We start from the raw sequence: 20,282 nt of genomic DNA on the forward strand, positions 1-20,282 counted from the left end.
GTACAACAGACATTGTTCTCCTTAGACACACAGGACCCATAAAGCAGTGGAAGATCTCACATATACACACACAGACACTCACACACTCTGCTAAAGCAATCAGGACCACTCACTAACACAATGAACCATTCCAGCATATTTTGCCTTTTCATGCTCTTTCCACAATATTCTTGTATTATATTCCCCGACTGCAGCGTTTAAGCTGTAAAACATCACTGTATAGTAACCAGTGATATCAGTTAACATTGGAAACCCCCTGCTGGTGTTAGGATATGAGCGATATGGGCAAGGACTTTTTATGTCTGTCATAATTGAGTGTCTGATGCATTAAAACATTACCCTTAGGTTTTGAGTTTGCCAACTTGTTATGTTACCATAGCTACACTTTACAGTTGTCACTGTGCTGGGAACAATGGAACACGTGGAGTGATGCTCGCTTTTGGAATTTCTAAGTGCACAGCAGGCAGTCTCATATGCCAGCTACTTAACTCTTTTTTTTTTTTGTGCTTTTCCTTTGCTATCTCCCTATCAAATTCCCCAGTTCTGCCCAGGCTTTGTGCCTATCAGATGAACCAAGAGCAATCACAGAGTATCAATACCCTGAGAAGCTGCCTGGCGAGCTGTACGATGCAGACACACAGTGCAAATGGCAGTTTGGGGAGAAGGCCAAACTCTGCACCCTTGATTTTAAGAAGGTAATAAAATTGATTTTGACTCTCTTATGCCATCTAATGCTAATTTAAAAACGGGTTTATAATCCCAGTCACGGGTTTTATCGGCACATCCACTGGAACGTGAGCGTTTGATACGGTTTTTTAACAATCATGTGTTGTTAGTTAGGGGAAAAAAAAGTCAAAGAATGCAAGAGTTGGATGGGATGAATGAGGTAGAGGAAAAATCAAATAAAAAGAGGAAGGAAAAGAGAAACTGATCCGGGTTACATGCCATTGTGCATGTACACACATATGCATCCACACACAAAGACTGAGACTCAAACACTCCCCATGATATACTGTACTCACTGGGATAGATGACTAAATATACACTGGAGCATTGCCAGTGGGAATCTCTGCTCGTTGCTCTCCCATTGTCTCATTGCTGCTGATCTTACTGTTAGAAATACTCTCCCAGATAATCTGAATAGGGCTTTAAATACTTGTTAAATGTCATCACTCTCAAAATATAGTATCTCACCTGAACCTCAGTTGAGCCAAAGCTGCACCTGTATTGTTTGAACCATTCAAGCAAGTGTTTAAAAGAAATACAAAGCTCTCTGAAGAAACAAACAAGGTTAAACCATCCATCTGCCCCGCAGACCCTTAGCAGCCAATAGTTCATTTTTGTCACAGTCCCTCTAACAGATTAATGTGACCTTTTTTGTATAATACACTGGTGAACATATTTGCCTCCGGTCAGCAACACTATAACATTTAGCCACACAGGATAAGGGTTTCCATTTGTTGCAGGACCAGTCTAAAGAGCTGATAATGTATCTACTGCAATTTTTGTGCTTTGTATTCATTTATATTAACATTGTATTTTAACCTGTCTTGTTCCTGTATCATTTTCTGTGTAGCAAATTGTCTTCATCTGGAAGCTATCATTACCAAAAATGATCACCAATAAAGCAAGATGGATATTTAATGCTTTGTAATAAAGTTACTGCAGTATGTATCAAATATGTTATGTCTGCAGTATGGGACATTAAGCAAGGGACTTTTTTAATTTATGCTCTAAGAAATGCCAGTGCCAGTAGTAGCTGGCTATGAATCCTAGCTCTTCTTCTCCTTCTTTGTGTGCTTATATAAAGGTCTGAACATCCGTGGATTATTACATTTATAACATATGCTTGTGCACCTGGTAGCAGCAAGGTGCACTGGACTGAGAAATCTCCAAGCAGTCATTACCCTCACTGTCTTTCTGAGCACTTGTTACTCATAAAAAAAAACAGCCCACAAGAATCGGCCTCAGCAGTGCAGTTCATGGTGTAATGAATTCATTTTTCACTAAACTTTTTGGCAGCTGTTGTCAAGATAAGGTACCACTGGAGGGAACAAATGATACTCTCCGCAGCTAGATAGGGATGGGCTATTCTATAGGAAAAATGGAATAATGTTTATGGGCGTTTTTCTTTCTTTCTCAGCCTCTGACACACTGTCCATCATTTCTCTCTGTCTCTCCTCCCATCGCTAACCGCTCTCTGCCATTATTTTACTGCTACGAAAGGCCCGAGCAAGCGAAACAGATGGACAAATAGTCCTTGGGACGAATTCCATGGTGGCTTTTGGCAGCCCAAAGCTAAGGCTGAGGTGTCTGTCCGCATCTGCATTGAGTTGTCAAAATCTGATATAGTCATTCAAATAGCAACAGAGTAGACATGTTAAAAAGCAGCAAGCCGTGTTTCTCAGGCAATGCGAGCAGGGAATCAGGCCGGGGCTCCCAGCTGAATCTTTAATGACTGAGTAACACAGCCATTACATCATGTAAGTTTGGTAAAGCAGTTGTACCCTGTTAATACTTTGTCCTAATCTTTGTGTTCTGTGTTACTTCTTCACTTTGGTGTTTCACTTCCTCAAAGCTGAAGATTGCTACGTCGATCCACAACAGACCTGATGTTGGAACCACTTAGACCAGATTTCATGTATCGATGCCGATGTCTTTACCGTAGCTACTGAAGCATAAATATTTTGGAGATTCACATTTGCTGCACACGGGAAGCTCTCCAGAAAATAATTATTCAGACAGTTGCAGATTCCGCAAGATACCTTTAACATGTTTTATTAGCTCTCAAGAGGCAAAATCAAAATGCGATTACAAGTTATCATTTTCCCCACTGCAAGCTTTGTTTACAGCTGTTGTGAGGAGGATCGTGATGATCTAGTTTCTGGAATCTGGAGCAAGAAGTAAGTTAAGGTTTCCATGTAAGTTACACTTTGCTTCTCTCTCTTATGTTGTTCCAGGATATCTGCAAGGCTCTGTGGTGCCACCGTGTTGGGAGGAAGTGTGAGACCAAATTCATGCCAGCTGCTGAGGGTTCTGCTTGCGGCCCCGATATGGTGACTTAACACATGATGTAGTGCGTGTGCGCATGTGCGTGTATGGCGATGTGTTTGGTTAAAGGGGTTGACACTCACAGGCTTTTTTACCTCAAGAGTGGCATCACATGAGTGGCATGGGAGCCGCTGACTTCTATTGGATTCTTTTATCCATTTCCTTAGAGGCAATTGAAGCGGTCTTACCAAAGACAATTCCAACCGCTAGCAGGAAAATGAAGATACCTTCTTCAAAATGACATTTGTGAACTGGAAAAAAGTCCACAATCTATTCAGGGCATATCACCAATAAGATAACCTTTGTTCCTTGATAGCCAAAGGAGCCAAAATGTTCCTCCAATTGATATGGCTTTTAGCAAACGTTGCCTTTTTTCTTTAGGACAGCCTAAACAAGAGCCCCACACACATTTCCTCTCAGTTTTGGTGAGAAAAATACCATCCAACAGAGTAACACAACTCAGTAAGAGAGTTTTACTCTGTTATGTGTGCTAACTTAAGAAAAGTGGATTTAAACACATCTAGTGAAAAATGGATTCACTCTCAGGGCAAATTCTCCTTCCTGCATATCAGTTGCCCTAGAAGTTTTTTGGCAGTGTGCTTCTTTACATTACCAAGCGTGTAAAAGTATAAGAGGGGGAAAGCTTGTAAAAATGGGAAACACATTCTTTGTCTTAGGGATACCACAGACCTTTAAGTCAGTAAGCTGCAAAGGACAATGGGCCATAGCTATGAATACACTGAAAAGGCAACAATGATGTACATAGCCTTATAAAAGTAACATTTATTGAGTGTTTTAGTGTTATGTAGTGTTAAGTCCAGCTATTTGAAAGCAAATGGCTTGAACTGAGTGACACTGAACTTATTTTAACTGCTCTTTTCTTACATAGCAATGGCCTCACATCCCAGCACAGACTATTTAAGTTATTTTCAAGCCGGATCAGCAACTTTACTTTGATTTAGTACATTTGAGGGTAGTGTAAATGAAAACTCCTTTTTTTCTTTTGCTCTAGGTACCACTCTGTCCTTCCTTCTTTTACCTCAGGGAGCAGCTGCAGTTCGTTTGTTGCTGATGTGGCAGAAATATGCAATTGGCTTGGATCCAAAAAGCAATCTGCGCTCTTTATTTATTCTTTGTTTTCTTTTTCATTCTTCTTTTCAAGATGATTCCCCCCCGAGGCTTGCTCTTTCTCTTACCCTCACTCCCCTGACAGCCTCTCATCAACGTTTGCTTCTCAATATATTAAACTTGATGGTTTAATCTCGCGCTCCCCCTCCACGGGAAAATTAACCGAGCACAAACACTGACTGCCTCACATAGGAATCTGTGGCACTCAGCCGCAGGGGGAAAACTGAGGGGAAATCAGCTGTTCTAGTTCTTAGTCAAGGACCATGAGATTAGTTGGTGAGGTGTGCATGAGTCTGCATATGCTGGCGTGTGGGTCTGTGGTCTCTTGTGTGGTTATTGTTCACATAGTGAGAACAAGAACAGCTGCATATGTTCGATGTATGGACATAGCACAGCTTATGCAATACCAGTGTGTGTGGAATTCTGGGAGAAGAAGTACACTGAAACTGATTAATGATTCGGCCTTTGATGTATGTACTTGATTGTGGCTTTGAGTTTTCCCTGTACGATCACCATCATTGCATGCAGTCCAAAGAAGTGCAGAAACATATTTAAAGATTTTTTTTATTTTTTTTTTATCCATTATCGTGTAATCTTCGGTTTTGCCTGCTGCCTTAAGGGACACATTTGGCAGTGTTCACTGCTCGAAAGCTGCTTGGTCAGAAGCAGCTAGTAACACTATATGCACATGGCTTTTCAGTCCAGCAGAGATCAGAATGAAAGAAGAATAGGTACAAAACCAAACAGTACAGTAAGCACAGTAAGTCATATTTTGACGTGGCAGAGGTGAACATAAGAAGGCACATTCATTCAGTGCAATCAAATCGAGTATTAAACAGATCTTAACCTCACTGCTCTTCTCTGCAAAATCTCTGTTAAGTCCAGTCCCACTGACTTGCAGGGATGTTTAAATTGCACTTGCAAGTGAGTTTGCAGCCAGCATGTTCAGTGATCCTATTAATGATCCCAGCACACTATACCTAAAACAGAGCATTCCACATAATGAGAAATGCATGCTACATATGAGAATCAGCAAAGATGGACGATGCTGCAGTCTGATTCTGTGTGAGTTCACTCGTGGTTAAGATAAAAACGGGTCTAGTTTTGACAGTTTCTATTTGAACCCCCATTCTGCTGCATCCTTCTCTTTCCCATATATCAATGCTCTTTTGTTCCCTTCAGTGGTGTCGTCGGGGCCAGTGTGTGAAACAGGGTGATGAGGGTCCAAGGCCTCAGCATGGCCACTGGTCAGAGTGGTCCTCCTGGTCTACATGCTCTAGAAGCTGTGAGAGCGGCGTTACGTATCGTGAGAGGCAATGCAGCAACCCCAGGTAGGGAAAGACACAGCAATGGCCTCTAACATTATATTTACATTCAATCTTACATAGCAATAGAAAAACATAAATCTCTACAAGTGATTACAAACTTTACTCAAAACCTCTTCTGTCTGTATTGCTAGCTGACAGTTAGCACAAAAACTGAAGCGGCACCTAGTTTTCTCTATATTTAAATTCCTCACATCCACTTGTCCTTAGTATCCTTTTAAAAACTTTTAATCTAGACTAAATTCATTTTTGGATTTTAAATTAACTTAGGAGCCTCTTGGAATGGGAGTCTTGTCATTGACATTGTTATAGGTATCACAAATAAGTGTTTGTGTTCTAATTAAACAATTAAGATATAATAATGATATACTGAATGATCATTGAGCTTTAGATGTGTTTGTAGACCGACTCTGGACAAACCTTGTTAGCTGTTAATCCTCGTATCCAGTCTTTATGCTAAGCTATATGCTAACTATCATACTGCTGCCAGATAATACTTTCTGCTAAGAGGAGGAAGAAGAAGAGGAAGAGGAGGAGCAAAATCCGGGCACCCTTATTGACCACGTTATAAACCATCGCCTCACAATGGCAGAAACCAACACATGTCCTCACTGTTCACACTATACAGCAAATGTTACTTTGAAATACTACTGAATACACTACATACGAACAGTTCTACTAAATGGTGCTCAAAGTCTACTAAAAGTCATCATCTGTCAAAGTATAGTTTTCTAGTTGTATAATTTCTTACTATAATATGCAGAACACTTGGATGGCCTGTGGTACTTCTGATTGTTTGACTAAGGGCCAACAGTATATTAAGAATTGTGATTAAGTCACACAAGTCTGTCACTTATCTGCTAATTTAGCCCCTAACTCATCAGTCACTCATGATTATTGGCACTGTCAGTCAGTTAGGGGCCCCTTTTCCAAATGCTGGGACTTTCTTTTTATCATGTCATGCCAAGATCCTGACAAGTGGTGGGCTAAATTAGACAGAGAGTGATGAGGAGAAAGAAAGACAAGGAAAGCTGGTGGTGAAGGGTTAGAAGGATAAAGACAGGCAAGTGGAATGAAGTGGGAGGAGGAGGGGGGGATGACAGAAAAGGGATTAAAAAAGTGAAAGATGAAATGCAGAGATATGAAACGAAAGAACACAACAGAGAGAGAGGTTGGAGGGTTTGCAGAAGCTGTTTTTGTCCCATGGAAGGGATTTTTAGGAACATAACCCGAGGATATACACCTGTGATTTCACAAGCCTTCACAAAGGCACACTTATACACACATTTAAATCCATCTCTTTAGACCAGCATATGGAGGGAAGTTCTGCGAGGGTTCCTCCAGGTCATACAAACTTTGCAATACTGACGACTGTCCCAGGAACACCATTGACTATAGAGCACAACAGTGTGCTGAGTTCAACGGCAAACAGTTCAGAGGCTGGTACTACACTTGGAGACCATACACTAGAGTGGATGGTGAGAAAGCTTTCCTCTTAAATTTCAAAAAATACTTGTGACTAAAGATTATTTGAAATGATAAAAGAGGCCTTTTTTATGGCTATTTTCTTTTTCTTCCAGATCAAGATCTATGCAAGCTTTACTGCTTTGCTGAAGGTTATGATTTCTTTTTTGCCTTGGCCAGCAAAGTTAAGGATGGGACACTCTGCTCACCAGACAGCTCTAATGTCTGTATTGATGGACTGTGTGAGGTAATGTTAAATGTTAAGCAGTTGGAAAGTAACATGATGTGACCAAACATTGATGTCAAAGTGCTACATTTATGTATATGGCGTGTGAGGTCTTTGAAGTGGCTCTATGAAGTTTGACAATGGATGTAAGAAGTAAAGAACATCAATAGACTCTTTTATTTCTCCTGCTGTCTGCTACTTTAGATATAATGAATAATAAAATATTGACCTGTCACCACGTACATAATAAATGTTGGAATTTTGTAAATGTTGTAATCGAATGAGTACTGTGACGCAGTCTTGTGTTTTTATGTGTGTAATCTACACTGTCATCAAAAGCGCTGATGGTTTTCTTCCACAGAGAGTTGGCTGTGACCGTGTTTTAGGCTCCACAGCTGTGCCCGATGCTTGTGGGGTGTGTAAAGGAGACAACTCCACCTGCAAGATTTACAAAGGACAGTACACAAAACAGCATTTTACTAACCGTACGTCACAAATGAATTATTCACTTCATTGGTTTTTAGCAGTTTTATTGGAAATGTTTTAAAAGCTAGTATTTGTTTTCATGTCCCACTAAGCTTGTATGGTGCAGTCCTCACCATAAAATCTGTGTAGCCTAATATCATATTATTAACATTTTGTTTTGTTTGCTGGAGTTTTATGCCACTTTTATTGCTTATTTAACATCTTCTAATATTTCTCAGAGTACTATGCAGTGATAACCATCCCAGCTGGAGCTCGGAGTATCCGTGTGATTGAACTGAATTCCTCCAGCTCCTACTTGGCTGTCAGGGACACACATAGACGCTACTACCTTAATGGCCACTGGACCGTGGACTGGCCTGGCCGACACCCCATTGCTGGAGCAATTTTCGAGTACAAAAGACCATATAACAGACCAGAGAGTCTCATATCAGCCGGTCCCACCAATGAGACTCTAGTAATAGAGGTAGTAGGTCATTGGTCTCAGTAACATGATTAAGACCTACTTTCCTTCTCCTTTTTCTTTGTGACTTACTTGCCTGTTTATTACCTTTTTTCCTTTAGGTGCTGTTGCAGGGCTGGAATCCTGGTGTGCATTGGGAATATACTCTAAAGAAAGCTGATGAGAAACTGATGAAGAACCGCATCAAGCACAATTATGCATGGGCTATCATACGCTCCCAGTGCTCAGCCACTTGTGCTGGAGGTACGAACAAACATTAAAAAAATACAATGTCTTTGTTTTTAATTTTTTATGTTTTTGGATTTATGTTTGTTTTTTCATAGATGCAACTTTTTAAGAAGCAATTCAAAATCTGTTGCACTGATGAGAAAGCGCGCATCACCTCTAATCTTGATCTAAAACCGTAGACGAGGAGGACAATTTGTAGATCAGTAGACTAAGCCTAAAGCATAGTTCTTGCCTCTCTGACCTTTAATCAGGCTTTTAGCTCCAGGTTAAATGGAGATGAGAGTGTTCCCATCATTACTGACGGGACATTAGAGGCTCTTGGTTCAAACTGGTGGGACCTCTCCTTATTCAGCTGGAGACTTGCTATTACAAACACATACACACACACACATATTGCAAGCACACACATGCCTGCCTGCGACCAGTGGCCTTTGTCCCCTGGGCAGGTAATTTGTGGCCAGAGGTTGAGGAACAAGGGTGCATTGTGTAGGCATGGCTATATTTGTGCATGTGCGCTTGCTTAGCGTCATCACAGTGAACAAAGCTCTTAGTGTAGAATTCCTATTGATTGACCCTGGAGGTTAAAGTTGTCCACCCCGGTCTGTTGCGGTACCCCCTAGCCACCTCCACCATGTGTAAAACTAAATATCCTTCCATATAGTAATGCCCCAAAATGCATTATACCTTTGATTCAATTTTTTCAATTCAGTCAATGAATACTGATTGCAGGTTGTGATGAGTTGAGAGTCTTTTGCTTTATTAAAGAGTGTGACTGACTAAGTGACCTATATGAGCTCAGATGTGCAGACTGACTCTGCCTAAGTTAAATAATAATCAAAGGAATTGGTAACCTCTGATTTAAGGTTTAGTTCGATTAATCAAAACAATATGCAATTGTGCAAGAAGTCATCAATCCGGAAGCCACTTCAGTCAAACATGAATATTAGTTTAAGTTTATTAAAGATAGAAGAACAATCTTTTGATAAACTAGTAAAATGAATTTAATCTAATTAATTAAATTAATCAAATCGAATTAATTTGAATAACATATGTAGAAGTTGTGAAGGTGTGGTTCCATGGACTCAAAATAACAACTGTATTCTTTAACCCTTTCTTGTTTACTGATCTATTACCCATGCAGGCCAAATGAACACCAAGTCAGCATGCTACAAAGACTTGAAAGTGCAGGTGAATGTGTCGTACTGCAATCCCAGATCAAGACCAGCTACTGGATTGATGCCCTGCAACACCCAACCGTGTCCTCCCAGGTCAGATCCTCAGCATTTTCATGTGTATTTGTTATGTTTGCTGATCATCCCTACTAGTCATCATGTAATATAAAATGTGTTATTTAACTTGAGTGGGTTTTCTAACATGTATAGTTTTTTTTGTTTGGCTAGCTGCATATCTGTTGGTCTACCGCTCCAACGCTTTCGTCTAAATTTAAATATCTGTGTTACGATTGGATGGGGCAGTAAAATGGTCCGTTGGTTGTCACTGTCATGTCACAGCAAGAAGGGTGTGGTTGTACTGGTGTGACTGGGACATTAATTTTAAGTTAACTGACAAAATATTCTAAATTGGACATAAGTGTGAGTGTGATTGACTGTTTTTTTTTCTCTATTTTAGCTCATATCTCGTAGAAATCAGCTTGGTTCAGCTCCTTTCTGATTTCATGATCACCCATATATCACAGGTAGCCATGCAACTCTGTACAGACAGTCACTGCTTCCAGGAAATAAATCCCAGTGACTTCTGATTCTCATTAAATGGGTTACAGACATTCATGTTGAAATCCAGTCACTTTGTTAATTTCCTAACTTTGCATCTGGCACCACCATTAGATTGAGACAAAACGATAGGAAAAGTTCAACAGTCTGGTCTATAACTAAATACCTGTAAAACAGTATACACTCTCACCGTCAGCAATGCTTTGTATGCAGTACAAATGAACAAGATTTTGTGTGTTAATATGCTAAACCAACATGATTAATATGGCAAATATTACATTTGATTAGCAGCAGGTTGTAACCATTAAGCTCTAGGCAGCACTGTGCAGCATCATAGAACTGATAGCATGGCTGTACACTTCTGTTGTTAAGATGACTGTATGTCGTTACAACATCACAACTCATGCAAGTCAAACGAAATAATTTGTGACTTTTAAAAAAATTGTGAATGACCTCATCAATATATCGCCGCTCTGGTTTTAGATGACTCTCAGTCTGGACATTATTAAAAATGGTATTTGAATTGTGCAGACGTTTCCTCATATTTTCCAGATACATATTTTGGATGGAAAACAGCACAATGTTTGGCCCTTCAAGACTTCAGGCTTTGTCAATTATTCAGTTGTTCAGTTGACATATCCTGGAAGGACCAGCGTCTGCTTCTGGCTATGGGACAGCCAAAATGTGTACAGTTGTAAATGGTGAACATTTTCTACATGCGTGCAATTCATGTTTTCACCTTAGGTAGCTAGAGGATCAGCTTTAGGGCCACCAGCCAAATGCATTCAGATCTAGTTATTCAAGGTAACAACATGGCAGCGAATAGTATTCTGTCTACTTTGTTCTGGTGTTCTTACTCTCTCCCATCCTGCTATCTTTCTAGCTTCTCTCCTTTTCACCTTCTCTCTCCTTCACTCTTTCTCACTGCCACGTGTTGCTGGTCTGCAACACCTACACATCTGTTCTCTAATTTCTGTCAAAAGAGCTGTTTATTACGTGAGTGAATTCTTCCAAAGTTCCCACGCTATCTCCTCATAATAAAGCCAATGAAGCGTGTCAGGCAGGACTGACTATATGTTTTACCCCTTTCCAACCCGTTAAAGCACCTGCTTTGTGATGATGACATTGTCCTCACTTCAAAATGAAAAATAACTTACATTTTGGCCAGAACATGCGTGTGAGACACAGGGAAGAAAGGGAAGTTCCACTGGATATTCTGTTCATGTCTTTATCCAGTTCAGCATGAAAACCCCACCAACTGTCAGGAATGGTTAGCTTCTGTGTTTGTTTAATGCAGCAGGCCAAGAACTTGTAAACCTATTCACATGGATCATCACTTTGGGATCTAAGCTCTTTGGCCATATCAGGATCCACCTAGAACTTTTTTTCTTTTAGATGTCCACCACATTGGTGTATGCAAAATGCACTGCCAGTTTCTTTGGTGGGACATGCTGGTTCACTTCCAGACTCTGCTGATCAGAGCATATTTTTCCCACAAGGCTATACCAGGATGCTGACCCAAGACTAATTGAGAAGTAGGAAATGTTATCATAAGCTGAGATGCACTTCCAGATTGCTGTGGTTAAGCAGGCTTTCCCAGTTGTTGTAAAATGTCAGCAGGGTCACCTTGAGTGGCACAAACATATTGAGGGAAAGTGGGAGTGAGACCCACTCCTGATTTTGTGGTTTTAGGGTGTAGTTCTGTAGGATCTTGGCTAAGTTTAGGTGGTTTGGTCACTGTCTGTATCCCTGACGCTCAGAGCCAACAAAGAGGAACAAAGATCAGTCAACATGGCCTGATGCTGTGGACATCATCGGAAGTGGTTCACCCGTTGACAGGCAAGATATATATGAACACACACAGGGGAAATGTCCCTCCCTTGTCTGCACTGCTCTGGTCAGTGTCATGTTGTGTAAAGTCCTGGCCAGAAAATGTGTGAGTGAAAGGCATTCTTAGGACAGCAGTGGTTTCAAATAACAGGAGAATTTGCGATTGCGTTGATGGTTTAAAATGGTTTCAAATATATAGATTTTTTTTTTTTAATACTGGATATTTACATACAGGATGGGGCAGAGCATTTAAATATCACTAAATATCACCAAATATCACTAAAACTGCAGGGACCAACTGATTATATTATTCCCAGTGCTCATTGTGAAAAGCATTGTCAGACTTTAATGAGGCCTGCAAAAAATAAATAAATAAGAAAGTAAAAATGTTATTTTCGATTAAAAGCAGACAGGCTTTCCGTGTCTAAATGTTGTTTCTATTAAGAATGTGGAAGGCAGAATGCTGAACTTTGTTACACTGTATCATGCAAACTGAAAACTGGCACTCAAACGTTTTGTGAATGAAAAGATCATTTTAGCTACCAGAGATAAAAGCATGTCTGTCTTAAAATTAATACTGAAAGAATTTACCTAGAGGCTTTGTTGGGCTGTTGCTGAGGCATCCATTTCTCTGTGCCCCTATTGTGAGTATTTCCATGAACACTCTTAGCTCTTGAAATATCAGCCAAATTCTTGCAAACGAAGGGGACGCTGCTGACAAGTTGTGCATTGATTCATGAGCAGAGAGGGATTTAGCTGGGACACTGACCTCATCTTGGTCAGGGTTGCATGTGCACGTCTAGCAAAATTCTGTTGTTGTGTGTGCAATTGTGACTTTGTCCGCCACGTTTATAAAAATGTCATGCAGTAGCCAAACCAAACCATCAAAAAACCTTACGAGAACTCTCCATAAAGTTCTTGAACTAGAAGAACTAGAAGGTCAGTTGGGCACAATAAGGCCTTGTTGCAGTCACGCTTGCTTTCTGCAATAATATTTAGTATTTCTATGAAATGTAATATGATGTGACAGGAGCCTCAAAGTTAATACATTTCATAGAAAGGTATATTAAAGAACTTTTAAAAGCAATGTCAACAAAATTGTCGTGGTACTGCCACTAATGCATTGCCTGCAATGTGTTTCTCGGGGGGCGGTGTGTCTCCGCTTGTGTGTATAAAATGTGATGCAACATATACAGTACATCTTGCATGCAACCATGCTGCATGATGCTGTTGTTGTTTTTGCCAAAAGCAGAATGAGTGGCCATCAGCTGCTGTCTGGCTTGTTTGCACAGAAGACATGGCAGGGCAGCAGAAGGTGGTGACTTCAGTTACTTCTGAAGCTCTTTTCCACCCACACTTTCTCACCCTCTCATTAAGACAAATTTCAGTGTCCCTACTCCAACCCCACCTCAAAATCAGAGCCGCCAGCAGTCTTGAACCGCAGCAGTCTTGAACCGCAACAGTCTCTCATGCATTTATATTCATATTCTTTCTTCTAGCCCCATCTCCTGTCTTCTCTGTGCTTTTCACTGGAACGCATCTTACTTGTGAAGTCATCACTCTCATTCTGCATTTTCACGGGCGTTTACCAAGTATGCTTAAAAAATTATCAAGCCAGAAGAAAATGTGGATACAGTATTAAACAGCGCATCGATATTATGTAATCCACTCTGAAATCATGGAATCCCAATTATGTTAGCGTTTATCTCATGTTTTATAGTAACCAACAGCTGTTCAAAAGGGGATTTTTCCTCTGCATAGCTCTGTCATTGCCTGAATATTTTCCTCTCGCTCAGCTTGCATTTGTCTCCATTTTGGAACAGGTAACCTGGGAAAATGCTACAAGATGACCACAAAACTGTCTCGTATTCACTCGCATAAAGCAGTGATGGCGCTGACAATATATTTATATATATATAAGTCTTCAGAAAAGCAACACATGTCCCCCCAGAGCTTTGTTATTTCAGCCTTTTTCAGTATCTTTGTGGTTTATTGTGTCATCATGTGTAGTAATGTGCTGTATTTTATGTAGTCGTTTTTACTTTGTTTTCACTATTCAAGGGAAAAAATGGTGCTGTGATCACAGCACACCACTGCCAGCTGTGCAGACGATTCCCAGCCAGGACAAAAAATGTCTTTACTCATAGACACGTGAGGCGTTTTAAATAAAGGTTTACCAAAGGTTAAGATAGGAGGGCCACCTCTGTACTTCACCTGGAGTTTTCTGTCATTACTGTTACCGAGTATTTTTTTAATGCCTGACAAATGTGTTTTTGTTATTTAATTATGTGCAATTTAAGCTCAGCATGGTAAGAAAAACAGTCTCAACAAGGTCAAGCTCGGTTAGTCTTTAAAGCTTTTAACCACATCTTATGTGGCTCTCCCCATTAAAGAGGGAGAGCCACATTTTCGTGGGGATGGTTTATTCGTTGTTGTGTGAAAGCAGTCAAAATCTTAAAACTGTGACATGCTTGACAATTTAAATGCAATACAGATGGCGGTACCAAAACTGTGTCTTTATGCTTTTGTGCTGTTTATAAATGATTCACTTCATATGCATTGAACAGGTCTAGCTGACAACAGACACGATGACCTCTCAGTTAGGTGGAACCAATAACATTTTTAATGCTGCATTGAATTGCATTACATACTAGGTTGAAGCCATTATTAATGTTCCTCAGCTCCAGCTCATGTCTGCTCGGAAAGAAAGGTCTGTGAAGTGCATGCATGGCTTTACTGTTCATGGAGGGTTTGAAGCCACGTGGGACCATAGTAATGTCTAAAGCCACTTTCCTATGCTATACGGCTTTGACTCTTTGGTCTTGTCACCTCATTGCTGTCTGCCAGAGCCTTCAACATCCTCTATCTCTTACATTTGTCACTGTTTAGCACCGACACTAGTATCTGAAAGCCATGTGCCACCAATCATTTCTTTTGATTATTCTTCCAAGGAGCCAGACATTGTTGTAATTTTTTAAAGTAGTCTTGAGCCATAGTTCTCCATGCTTTTTGTAGGTCTTTCAAAAAAAATTTAGCTGCTTTTTCACTTAATTTTCTTGCAGGCCTCAAGCCACTTAACACTGACCTGTTAACAATTCAAGCATAAAAAAGGCACCTAACTCAAAGGATAAAGTGGTGTAGCATCTACATTCATTGGCTTCCTGTTAAATCCAGAACAATTGAATTCAAAATCCTGCTTCCTCACATACAAGGTCTTAAATAATCAGGCCCCATCTTATCTTAATGACCTTGTAGTACCATATCACCCTATTAGAGCACTTCGCCTTGCACTGCAGGCCTACTTGTTGTTCCTAGAGTATTTAAAAGTAGAATGGGAGGCAGAGCCTTCAGTTTTCAGGCCCCTCTTCTGTGGAACCAACTTCCAGTTTGGATTCGTCCCCCCAGACAGACACTATCTCTACTTTCAAGATTAGGCTTAAAACTTTCCTTTTGCTAAAGCATATAGTTAGGGCTGGACCAGGTGACCCTGAATCCTCCCTTAGTTATGCTGCAATAGACGAGGCTGCCGGGATTCCCATGATGCATTGAGTTTTCCCTTCCAGTCACCTTTCTCACTCACTATGTGCTAATAGACCTCTCTGCATCGAATCATATCTGTTATTAATCTCTGTCTCTCTTCCACAGCATGTCTTTCATCCTGTTTTCCTTCTTTCACCCCAACCGATGACCTCGCAGCAGATGGCCGCCCCTCCCAGCTGAGCCTGGTTCTGCCGGAGGTTTCTTCCTGTTAAAGGGAGTTTTTCCTTCCCACTGTCGCCAAAGTGCTTGCTCATAGGGGGTCATATGATTGTTGGGTTTTTCTGTATTTATTATTGTGCTATCTACTGTACAATATAAAAAGCCTTTTGAGGCGACTTTTTGTAGGTTGTGATTTGGCGCTATATAAATAAAATTGAATTGAATTGAATTGAATTGAATTGAATCTACATCTAACATAACAGACAACATAGCAAAGAACAATTTTAAATTGTATCTTTATGTCAAAGATAACACAGATTGACAGGCATAAGATAGTTCTTGTGCCAACAAGGTGAGTCCCAAAGAGCAATCAGCCAACAACTGGCATATCTCAGCATGGTGTGCGGTGTGTCCTTATAAAATCTGAGGAAATTGGACAAGTAGAGAGCAAAAGAAGGAAGTAGCAGGTCTAAAAAGCATCTACACCAGATGAACAGTATCTCAAAGTTATGTCTTTAAGAAACGGGAAAGAAATCCATCAAAGAAAAGAGCGATATATCTGGCCCTTCAGGTGATACATCTACTGTTTACTGAAGCTTCATTAGAAATGGTCTCAGTGGAGGGATGGCTGTCAAGAAGCCATTTTTAGGGAAGGGAAACAAGGAGAAAAGGCTGAGATATGCCAAATTACACAAGAACTGGACTGAAAATCAGTGGCAACATGTCTAGCAGAGTGATGAATCCAAATTTTGAAATTTGGATGTGAAAATGGTAGGTATCAGCATGCGATACCATCTGGAAAGCGTCTGATTGGCAACGGCTTCATTTTTCAGCATAACACTGATCCCTAACACATTGTCAAAAATTATACCTGCACAGGAACACACAAAGGAACACTATCAGTCATGGAAACGACTCCTTTTTGTGAAGTGGCGTAAACGTAAGACCTTGCAAGTTGTTCTGGGTCACCCTTCCATATGCATCTGCTGTGTCTATAAGCTCACTGTATATCGGAATACAGACACACAACACTACAGCAAACTTTCAAACAGTACTTTAAGCAGTTTTCTTAAAAGGAAAAAGGAAACAAAGAGTACTTCAACATTAATTTGTTAGGTTTATACTTAGTACACACGACTGAAACCAATAACAAACGTGCTAAAAAGAAACTATTTTTGATACAAAACTTTCAATCAAAGTGGACTTGTTGGTTTGATAAATATACAATCAATTTACAGGCCAAAGCACAACATATGTGGAATCCACTGTGAAATTGCAACAATCTATGTAAAACTTTTGGGACTGTAGAAATTGATGAATATATGGAATATTTGCTATAACAATGTTATGCCAAGCTTGACTAATTCATTTATTTCTAGTTTATATTGATACAAGAATCACTGAGTGGTCTAAATTGTGTTTCCCAATCATTTCCTGTATTCCCTTTGCACAGAAATAACACAACTGAAATGGAAGTATTTCTGCATGATGATAACTGTATAGACATGATGGAAATCCAGGTAGGGTATTATGTTTCTATACCATACTTAAAGTGGAAAATCTAATTATATTTCTCTTAGTAAATAGGTCATAATGGCATCATGAAACTAGATGTTTCTGGAAAGAGGGGGAAATACATCAATTTTGAGACCTCTCTTCCACTTCTCATGCATCCACATAAAAAGACTGCTTTAAGACGCTGTATGCAGTGTCCATCACTTGTGTTTCTTCAGGCTTGGTCATAACCATAAATCTAATAGGTTGGATACTTTAATATGGATACCTTTTTTCCCTTTCTCCATCACCTTTCCAATCCTATCCAACTGCCAGCAATCACCCACGCATACACACCAAAAAAAACCCCACACTGGTACAACGAAGCAGTCAGCCAAGGATAGCTGTCATTCAGTCAAAGTTGTGCTCAGGCCACAGCACTTCCAATCTCTCAACGGGGATTTGTGAGACTGTGACTGCATGACAAACACTCTCCACGCTGTCTGTCTGCTCCTCTGTCTCTCTGCCGTCTGTATCTTTTTAAAAGTCGTTTATAAATATGTTCAGATTCATATTTGCCCTCTCTCTCTCGCACTTCTTTACTCACTCGTGGTAGATGTGCATACTCCTCTGACATAATCCATTTCTTCTTTGCTTGCTTTGTACTGTTTAGCCACTAATGGACCTGCGTGTGTACACTGAGCTGAGGAAGCAGTGATAATAAAGGCTGTAAAGTAATCTCACAACAGTTTACACCCGTCTCTTAGGATTATCTCCTTCATTATCTAAAGCTGGAGCTTCTGGTCTGCATGTGTTTGCGTGTTTATATGTGTGTGCATGGGAACCATGTGTTGGTAAGACACATACAGCAACATCTGACAGATTTTCACTGTTATGAGCAAGACCCAACATTTCTTGATGTATAAACGACTTCTGATAACAATAAGGACTCTAAAAATGAGAGTTCTCTCGTGGCTGCAGAATATTTTCAACTTAATAAGATTAGATAGGCTTTACAGTATTTTTCCTGTTGGTTACGGTGTAACCTGCTCTGCATTCCTGTGCATTTACATCCTCCCTAGACCTTCTTATGCCATTGCAGTCCATGCAATGCTCAGATTTCCTGTTAAACATCCATAACATATCTAGGATATAGTTGCCTGATTAATGTGTTGTACTATATCAAAGTTCCGTTTCATGCTTTATTCAAGCTAAACTAGTTTCAGTTATACTTTTGTCAAATATCCGGTCTAGTATTAAGCATTTTTGTTAAAAATTGTACATGTGCACGTGCTTCTTTTATTCAAGTTATCAAAGCACATGAGTCTTTTACAGTTTGTGGGCTCTCGCCATGCATGAACTGTGATCTGAAGCAGAACACATGCTGGACCGACCGAAACATGCAAAACTTGGATGCAAAAGTAGACTAGCAGGCTGTGGTCACCAGTCTATCTCTACATGTCATACTATTCTAAGGCCATGCAGTTATTTAATTTTGCTGTGTCTGCAACCAGTGATTTGGACTGAACAAGCATTACATCATGGAAAAAGGTTTCCGATGCCCACTCACATTTAGAGCATGATATCACTCTGTCTCACACTGCTGGTGTACACTGAAAAAAAAAAAAAGAAAAACCCACACAGTGATATATACATGTGAAAGTCCAAGCAGACACGAACAGTGGCAAAGCTATAAACACTGGTCAGAGGTTATTTAATGCGCTGGTGTGCATTTAGACAGCGTCATTTAGACCTCAAAAGCTATCTGACACACCACAGGGACACCTGAGCTCTTGTGCTTCTGTCCAGGGAGCATGATGCTTACTCATCCTTCAACCACAGTTACTCATACCAGCCGAGGCAAAGATCACAAGGTGTTCTATAACTTGATCCAGCATTAAACAGTATATTATTTCGATGGCCATTGCTGTGAAGTGATTGTGTTGATATTTACATGGTAAAAGTAAATACTCTAGAGTATGAAATAAAGTTTTAATTTGCACTTTATCATCATATACATTCAAATATTTTGCCAACTGTATGCCAGATGGCTATATTTTACTTTCCTGTGCAGGAAAGGATATCTAAGAAGGGGTAAGAGAGCCAAGACAATATGTCATAATAAGTGATTTTATGTCATCATAACTTTTCTTAAATGTTAAATGAGTGACATCAGCTACTACACTACAGATTGGCATGCTGTGACATAGTAATCTTGTGCATATTAGGAATTGAAGTATTTATGGAAATATATTTATAAAAAGTACAAGGTATTCTGAATTTTGTACCTTGTGAAACCAAAAATAAAAGTGTAACAAACCCAAAAAGAAGTCCCTGCTCTTGAAGGGTGTGTTGCACTTAGACTACAGTTGGCGTTCTGCTTGCATTTATTTATGTGTTTAATGACGCCATCAAAGTTCAGCTCACATTTCTTTGCCAAAGGTTAATAAATATTATGTCAACATGTTAAATGTGTTACATATATGTGTTGATTACTTGGTCGGCTTTTTAAAATAAACGAGCGAATTGAAACTTTCATCTCTACATGCCGCTTTCGCTCCCCCCCCGAACCACCCTTTGCTAATTTGTGTGTATCTTCCTCATGAAACGTCAAAAGACCGGATAGATTTTCTACTTCTGCCTTTATTTACATTTGATAGTGCACATATGATGCCCTTCACAGCTTTTCTCACTGACCTCCTGCAGCATTCCAAGCAAGTGATGCACCAAATTACTGCAAATAAAGTTTAGACTGTTAATATACACAGCTCAGTGTGCTGACAGCAGTGTTTTGGGTTGTTTGGGGTAAATCGTAGGAGGCTGGGTGGGTATACTGGGGTGAAGTTAGAGGAAGGATAACAGAGTGTGTGTTGAGCGATTGAGCTGCCTGCGCCCTTAGTTTGGGGTCATTTGGAAGAGATGCAACAAAGCTTTAAGAAAGTGCGAAGGCTTGAGGATTAGGCAACTTAACACATTTTACTGAGGCGCAGTCTTGGAAGAAAAATGTACTAAAATAGTATAAACTGAACAGCTTAAAAGGTACCTCGAGCTAGCCATTTTTTTGCAGTTGCCAACATATCTGTTTGGAGTGTTCTGTACAAAAGAAATATGTGGCGATGTTTAGTTTTAGTCATGATTGGGGTTCAGCTTAGCCAGGCAAG

At 40.0% G+C, this 20,282-nt stretch overlaps 1 protein-coding gene across 1 annotated transcript in view; it reads left to right on the top strand.

Annotated features, from left to right (window-relative positions):
- Positions 1-20,282, top strand: part of LOC116329571 (A disintegrin and metalloproteinase with thrombospondin motifs 16) — a 51,131-nt gene that overhangs the window by 26,483 nt on the left and 4,366 nt on the right. Inside the window, exons 10-18 of the mRNA XM_031751627.2 lie at positions 542-695; positions 2,961-3,056; positions 5,362-5,510; positions 6,810-6,982; positions 7,085-7,215; positions 7,556-7,679; positions 7,899-8,143; positions 8,242-8,383; positions 9,510-9,636. Of these exons, the coding sequence (XP_031607487.1) occupies positions 542-695; positions 2,961-3,056; positions 5,362-5,510; positions 6,810-6,982; positions 7,085-7,215; positions 7,556-7,679; positions 7,899-8,143; positions 8,242-8,383; positions 9,510-9,636 (1,341 nt within the window). The remainder of the gene's footprint in view (positions 1-541; positions 696-2,960; positions 3,057-5,361; positions 5,511-6,809; positions 6,983-7,084; positions 7,216-7,555; positions 7,680-7,898; positions 8,144-8,241; positions 8,384-9,509; positions 9,637-20,282) is intronic.

Source organism: Oreochromis aureus, linkage group 11, assembly GCF_013358895.1.
Source record: "Oreochromis aureus strain Israel breed Guangdong linkage group 11, ZZ_aureus, whole genome shotgun sequence".
In the NCBI taxonomy this organism is placed as follows: Eukaryota; Metazoa; Chordata; class Actinopteri; order Cichliformes; family Cichlidae; genus Oreochromis; species Oreochromis aureus.